Raw genomic sequence first — 8,018 nt, 5'->3', positions numbered from 1 at the left:
AATGATAGAGCACGCATTCATGACAGCACTTCTCCACCTTTCCCGAGTCGGTTTCAGCTCTTCTGCAGGCCAAGCTCAAGTTTTGTCCTGATAATGGAGCACGCACACACACCCTTTAGAAAATGGGCTGGTGGTTGGTGGTGCAGTGGGGGGCTTGAGAGGCAGCAGGCATAGCTCTCACCTTTTGCAGCTACGATATTGGACTATATTCCCCTCCCCCCAAGGCATTGGCAAGCTCAATTTGAATTTATTTATTACACTTTGATTCCACCATTTCTTTAAGGGGCACAGGCTGATGTAAAAAGTTCTCATCACCACCACCCACCCTTTTCCTCAACAATCCTGTAAGGTGAGTTTTGGTGAGAAAGCAATTGGCCCAAGCTCCATAGCTAAATGGGATTTGAACCCTGGTCCTCCCCACTTCCAGTACATAAAGAAACTCCGTGCGATACCACATCTGTGAAGATGCAGAAGAAATGGAAATGGCCAATGATTAAAAAGAGAGTAAGATGCTTCACCTACCTTGCCCATTGTTTTCCTTGAATTTTGCTTATGCCTTGGAACACAAAGACAATGAGTGGGAAACTGGGAGACAGTAATCCTGCTAATAAACGTTTGTCTTCCTCAGACTACCATCCATTTGAAACGCCCAAACTTGAAACATTATTTCAGAGGCTTGGAAAGTAGCCTTATGTGGTCAGTTGGCATCATCGTAAAACCACACATACAAGAGGATTTGTGGGGAAACATGAAGCCTCTTTCAAGCACGCACTGTGCAGGCAAACGTGGGCAGGAGCTGGGGGGATGTGAAAAGTCTCCCCTGTTGCTTGTGTTTCATCGCAAACAATTTAAAGGCTAACAAAACTTATCTGTATCTTTTAAAATGGACATGAAGCTTCAGATAAGACATCTGCTCAAACTTGGGCGGCTCCCAACAGATTAAAAACAGAATAAAACACCAAATATTTAAAACTTCCCTAAACAGGGCTATATAGTTAATGCTAATATCCATTGTTACTAGTTCCTGAAAGCTGAGGAAGGTTGGTGTAATCTGCATATTCGATGGGTACCCACTCAATTCCATCATTCAAGTCGTTTACAAAGTGATGAACAATATTGGGCTCAGGACAGAAGCCTGTGGCACTCCGCTTGTCACCTTTTTTGAGGATGACAAGGAACCATTGGTGAGCACACACTGGGTTTGGTCCGTCAACCAGCTACAAAACCACCTCCCAGTAGCTTCGTTTAAGCTGTGTATGTGGCCCCTGCACACTTTCTCTGAATGCATTAGCGGAGCTTATATGATTAAGAGGTCATAATGTAGGTTACCGTCTTATTTTCTGCATTACAGAATCACCATTTATCAGGGATCAAGGGGTTAACTGGCAAAGGCAGGACCGAATGACTGGTTGGCACAGTGGACCCCGGTTACTTTTTGATGCATTGCACTGAAGCCTGGCAGAACAGCGAAGGGAGTGAATAAAAACAAGTAACTCCCACCAGCTCAAAACACCTGTTTTACGCCAAAGTCGTGTGTGTGTGTGTGTACTCAAAAATAAACCCCATAATATTCAGTAGGGTTTCTTCCCAATAAGTATGTGTTACTGAGAGTTGGTAACTTTTCTTTTAGTCAAAACAAAATAAAAAATTCTTTCCAGTAGCACCTTGGAGACCAACTAAGTTTGTTCTTGGTATGAGCTTTCGTGTGCATGCAGACTTCTTCAGATACGAAGAAGTATTTAGTGTCGGCAAGCCTAGCACTGGAACAGCGCAGGAGAATTCTTGGCCAAATTTGTGGTCTGGGCCCTGCCTTAGCAGAGCACTGTCAATTGCGTGTGCTGAAGAGGACATACTGAGCCAGACACTTTTACACAACGTGGGTTATCTTTAATGGAACAAATCTCACCACTGCGGACATGGAAATTTCCACCACCCTTGTTGGTCTGACATTGATGCTCCAATGGAGGGAATGACAAAAAGGGGCTGTGCTAGCTGGGGCAGATTGGGTGAGACTTCCTGTAACCCCCAACATCTTGCAGGAGTAGGAGGAAGGTGTTGGGGAGGGAGTGCACTAGCCTTAGTGCATTTATTCTCTCTCCCTTTGAGATCAACGGGAGGGAAATCTTGTAATGGTAGGAAACAGCTGAAAAAGAATACTGAGATACTGTGAAGCAAAACTAGCACTTGGTGCTTACAGTATAAAATGCCTCGTAAACGTCTCATAAACAGAAATAAACGTAGAAATAGCTTTGTCCGACTTAAGAGCGCAATATACAAGCCTTGGTTCCAATTCTCAAAGTCTCATTGGTCATCCTTTTCTGAGTCAGTTCTCTTGCCATAAAACCATGTTGAAGCACCTTGAACTGCCGCTGTTGACTTTCTTCCAACTTCTTCCAGTGATCCTCACGCTGAGATTTCTGTGGAAGCAACACACAGAATATTCCAGTACTGATACAAAGGTGTTCAAGAAGATAAAGCATTTTATTGTCTCGTCCACCGCAAATGTAGATCAGAGGCAGTCCTATTAGAATGTTAGCGCTGGCGGCGGCGGCAGCTGGTGGGGTGGGGCAGAGGAGCAGATCCACACTCGCCAGCTTACCTGGATACTGCTTGTGGGGAATGGGCCACTGTTTTTCCCTGGGAGCTCAAGGTGACATAGGTGATTCTCCTCTTCCACATTTGAGTGTGGAACTCAAAACGGAAGTATAACACTCAAAACGGAAGTGTGGCACTCAAAACAGAGCATGTTCGACTTCTGAAAAAAGTTTGCAAACTGGAACACTTGCTTCCGGGTTTGCAGTGTTTGGGTTCCAAGCTGTTTTGAGTACCAAGGCGTTTGAGAACAAAGGTACCACTGTACATTAATGGGGTGCGAATTGGCAGCGACTGACCAGACAAGATATTAGGATCTTGTCCCGGTGAACAGCTCAATGAACATGATCCAGTGTGTGGCTGCTGTGAGAAATGCAAATTTCATGGTAGGTATCATTAAGGTGACTGACAGTAAAACTGAAGATTGCAATGTCTTTATACAGTGGTACCCCGCTAGACGAATGCCTCGCAAGACGAAAAACTCGCTAGACGAAGGCATTCGTCTAGCGGAAGGCTGCCCCGCAAGACGAAAAAGTCTATGGGGCTGCCTCGCAAGACGAAAAATTTTCGTCTTTTTTTTTTTTTTCGTTTTGCGGAGCGCGGCTGTCATTGCCGCTCCGCAAGACGAAAAACCCGCTAGACGAAAATTTTCGCAGAACGAATTATTTTCGTCTAGCGGGGCACCACTGTACAATGTCTTTATGATGTGACCACACTTGGAATACTGTGTCCAGTTCTGGCTGCAAAGAACTTATTTCCATGCTATGTTTGGACAGTGATTTACATGACAACAAGAATTATCTTACTTTCTTTGGCCTCCAAGATGTGACTGACCCTTCATCGTACTTTAGGGATGCAGTCTGCAATTTCTCAGCTTGCATTTTACGCTCCATAGATTTTTCCATAATCTTTTGTTTCAGCTCCAAAACTTGTTGATCTTTCAAAATGCGTTCGCGGAGTGGAGGCTTGGTTTTCTTTTCCTCCAGCCTGTAGAGCAAATAAGAAAAAAATAAGAAAAAATGCTGTTATTTTTCCATTAATCACAATATCAGATCACCCTTTTTTTTCTACCAGGGGAGGGATAAGCGATTTGAACAATAGCAATCCAAAGATTTTACACACATTGTGATTTTTCTATACCACTAATCAACCTAAAGCTATTAACCAAATAAAATTAGCTCTGTCAAACCTTACTGCAAACTGGATTTATTTTAATCGAACTCATGGTTCAATCATAAATTAACAATTAAGAAACAAGCTCTGAGACCCTTAACACAGTTTTAAAAATTATTGAACACAATGGGTAGAGAGCAAAAAGGATTAATTTCTAAGTTGCACTCTGTGTTGCTTAATGCAACTTAGGAACATGATATTGGCACACAAATTCTCCCCAAAGGTTAGAATAAAATTTAGGAATCACAACCCTTAAAATCTGTTTCTGGTTTTCTTAGGGAAAACTCTTTGAAATTACTAAACAAATGGTATCTCATTACTTTGCAAATGCCAAAAATGTTTTCTTCTCTATCACCTAATTCTTGGAGGGGTTGCAATAAATTTTGTACTTATTGGTACAAAATTGGTAGATTGGTACAAGATTTCTGGAGTTTAATTGTGACAGAAATGAAAAATATTACAAAAAACTACTGTCCAAAATTGCTGTTACTGAATATTTTTCATGATACAAAGGCAGATATATAAAAATAAGAATTCAGATCCTGGCAGCTCAAATATTAATTGCTTCTCAATGGAAAATAGCCCAAAATCTTACATTGGATGCAGTACCATTCACTATGGAATATAGCTATGATGGAGAAAATTATGCATATTTGTTATTTTGACAATGACTAGAGCCTCCAGAAACTTGTTACATGGTTTGTCATTCCTTCATTACACATATGGCAGAAAGCATTTTAAGACAACCGTCATCAAAAGCATGGCAAATCTGGAACTATACTTGACAATAAAACAGCACTAATATTATTTCTTTGTGTGAAGATAACTTTTATTCTTGTTTTTTTCTTTAATGGCTTGGACATTTGTTACTTAACTCATATGTCATACTCTCCAAAATACCACTGACCAAAATCAAGATTCTCATTTTTTGGTCCTGAGCTCTCGCAGGAGCCAAGTGATTCGTGCAAGAGTGCAAGACACACAAAAAAACCAAGCATCCTTTGGTCTGGCACTCTGGCATGAGCCAGCTGATTCCTGCAAGGCATTCCGGGATCCAATCAGAAGCCAGAATGGCTTCTGTAATTCCAGGATGTCCCGCTTACATCGGGACTGTTGAGGGGTATGATATTATGTAACTGTACTTATTCTACGTGCCTATTCAATGGTTTTATTTTCATCTTTTCATCTGCATCTGCTATACTGCATTGTCCGGTGTATAAGACGACTGGGCGTATAAGACAACCCCCAACTTTTCCAGTTAAAATATAGAGTTTGAGATATACTCAACCACAGATTCTCCACCCAGCATATAAGACGAACCCCGACTTTTGAGAAGATTTTCCTGGATTAAAAAGTAGTCTTATACGCCAGGATATACAGTTATTGTTCTCTCTGATTAATATACATTATAGAATGAAATTTTAAAAATTACCCAAAAAATCCAATTCAGCCCACTCTGTAAGGACACACCCTGCCTTTTTCTGCACCAGGTACCACCTGACCTTCCCATGCCTGGGGGGGGGGGGTTTGACAATTTATTTATTTTTGCCCCCGGGTACCAATTTACCTTGCTATGCCCCTGTTCAGCCTACTCTGTAAGAACACACCCTGGCTTTTGTGTTTTGTTTTGAAGGCATTTAGTGGTTCTTGTTCTGAAAGGGTGAATGACAAGAATAATCTACTCTTGAGACTTGTTTTTGACATTTCCCAGACATGCAAGGTCCTTTACCTCTGAAATGATGGTTCTGGTCATCAAATGAGGGCACAAAGAATTCAGATTTGCTATTAAATGTCAAAATTTACTCAATTTACTAGACCCCTCAACTTGTGATTATTACTAAAAAGCAGTACGAATTAAACTTCTGAAATCCGTCACAGAATACAGCTATTTCCTATCTATTAATTCGAAGAGCAATTATTTGTTTTGTTTCTGTAAATACATAATCCACAATAATGTATTATAAACGCTACAGTTCTTCAAACTAACTTCAGCGCAGCTGCTCTTCCAAACTGGTCTCTGAACATGGAGATCTGCTCAAGTTTGTCCAAAAGAAGCTGTTCTTTAGCATATTTTTCTTGGATAATCTGATCCCTCTTCTCCTCTTCGGCCTTCTTCTGAGCTTGTTTCAGTAAGGCTAAGCGTTCCTGCAGTTCTACTATGGACATCTCACCAAGAACACCATGGTTAGGAGTCTATGGAGAAGAGAAACCAGCAAATTCTATCTTTTTTATTATACAAACATCCCCCCAACTATGCATGATCAACTCACGTGTGACAACGTATGTGTGCAGCGCCAGAAAATCAATCAATCAATTGAAATAAATTCAAACCCAGAAATGGCAGGAGAGCGCTGGAAAGTCATTGTGGCTTGTGAGAAGCCCCTTCCCGGAGCCCAAAAAAGGCTTTTAAAAAAATGTATGGGTTTCAAAATGGCATGTGGGAGCTCTCACTGCTACCACACTGTTGGGCAGGGAAGCTGTAATGCAGTAAGATTGGGCTGTTCCCTGCTGTTTCTGGTGGTCTGGAGGCAAAGGTAGAGTGTGGGTAGCTTTTGGTTATGTAGGGTTGTGAACAGCTCTGAATGTTTTGTTGCAAAAGAAGAGATTGCCCTAGTTCCCTGCTCTGACAAGGATCCCCACTTACACGCATTTTACTTATGCATATGGCGGCCCGGAACGTAACCTCCCTGTAAGTGGGGAGTCGTCTGCACATTAATTGGCACACAACTCTGACTTCATTAGAAAATTATTTGAGGTTTGAGTTGGAATGGAGAGCTATGGCTGGGTACAGAAATGGCTAGTTATTGCATTGACCAGCAGTTGTTATTAGAAGTAGAGAAGAGTTTGGATTTGATATCCCGCTTTATCACTACCCGAAGGAGTCTCACAGCGGCTAACATTCTCCTTTCCCTTCCTCCCCCACAACAGGTGAGGTGAGTGGGGCTGAGAGACTTCAGAGAAATGTGACTAGCGCAAGGTCACCCAGCAGCTGCATGTGGAGGAGCAGGGAATCAAACCCGGTTCACCAGATTACGAGTCCACCGCTCTTAACCACTACACCATACTGGCAGTCAAGCCCTGGCAACCTGCAGCTGGAGACTTCCAAGAACGTCACTCTCTCTCATCCTAATCTATTTTACAAAGGAGCTGTAAAGTCAGGTGCTGGACTGAGATCTTTGGAGGAAGAACAAGATGGGAAAGTAACAGATAAATGCACACAAGCACTTTTGTAATCTGTCTTAATGAGCTCACCTGGGTTAAGTCAACAAATTTGTGCTTCAGGAGAGGCAGATACTCTATTGCTCTTATTTGTTGAATCAGTTCGTATCTTTTTTTGAATCGCTCTTCTTCTTCTTTCAAACTCTGAAGTAGGATTTCCTGGCTTTCTTCAGCAACTTCCTGAGCTGTAAATGGTAGGAAAGATGTGCAGTCTCCATAGCAGTGCGTAAGATTAAGTAGAGTGGATTAGTAATGTAAATCGGGATGCTGTCCAATTCTGTAAAGACCAGAATTTGGATTGGAATTGGGGGTTCTCAGTAAGCAGAACACATGGTGAACTTTCAGGCAATCATACCAATATCTACCTTTTTCTCTGGTGTTTAGGGGTCTGTGCTTATTGATTCTATCAGTGTAGACTTACAGGGATATATTCCCCTCTATCCTTGCTTATCCAGAGACCTCTAGCTTCTGGAGTTTTCTATGACCTAGTTACCGAAATTTGCAAAAAGTATTTGGACTGGCCCCACGAGACCTTTAAGTGTTACGGGAATCTCTGGACCCAACAAGGCTCCCCGACCCATTTTGAGTACCCCACCTCCAATTTTCAAGCAAAATATAGCTGGACAATTCATGAGATTCTGGCTTTCACAAATCCCTCAGTAGCTCACCAGCTTGGGGACTCAATTATTCATTGTCTCAAAGCTAGTGCTGTATTATATCCTGTAAACTCTGCTTTGCACAGGGAATGGCCCATTGACTCACTTACCATGAATGAGCCTTCTGGACAAAGCACTGGAAGGAAACTATAGAAAGGATGCTATACTAATCTGCAAAGTCACAAGGTCTTGGCGAATCAGGACAAGCAAGCCATCGGGTTTCCCATGCCAGCCTACATACAGCAGGCATATTTTAGGTGAATCCTTGAACAAAAGCAAATTTGTCACTTGGCTCTCAAATTCTGTGTACACATTTTTTATCGGTGGAATTTCTCCTTGGGATTTCGTGTATCTCTCAACAGGAGCTTTTCAAACGCT

The 8,018-nt window shown here is 42.0% G+C and overlaps 1 protein-coding gene across 2 annotated transcripts in view; it reads right to left on the bottom strand.

The window, feature by feature from the left end:
* Window positions 1-1,867: 1,867 nt before the first annotated feature.
* The window catches only part of CFAP99 (cilia and flagella associated protein 99), a 29,644-nt gene continuing 23,493 nt past the window's right edge, over window positions 1,868-8,018 (bottom strand). The window contains exons 13-16 of one of the 2 annotated variants that reach the window (XM_033148421.1): window positions 7,018-7,169; window positions 5,753-5,958; window positions 3,399-3,579; window positions 1,868-2,417 (exon numbers count right to left, since the gene is read on the bottom strand). In XM_033148421.1, coding sequence (XP_033004312.1) covers window positions 2,259-2,417; window positions 3,399-3,579; window positions 5,753-5,958; window positions 7,018-7,169 — 698 coding nt within the window. In that variant the 3' untranslated portion in view covers window positions 1,868-2,258. The remainder of the gene's footprint in view (window positions 2,418-3,398; window positions 3,580-5,752; window positions 5,959-7,017; window positions 7,170-8,018) is intronic. The other variant, XM_033148420.1, reaches the window with a different exon arrangement.

This window comes from Lacerta agilis, chromosome 5 (genome assembly GCF_009819535.1).
Source record: "Lacerta agilis isolate rLacAgi1 chromosome 5, rLacAgi1.pri, whole genome shotgun sequence".
Lineage (NCBI taxonomy): Eukaryota > Metazoa > Chordata > Lepidosauria > Squamata > Lacertidae > Lacerta > Lacerta agilis.
The sequence above is the reverse complement of the archived record's forward strand: the minus strand, read 5'-3'. Positions and strand labels throughout refer to the sequence as shown.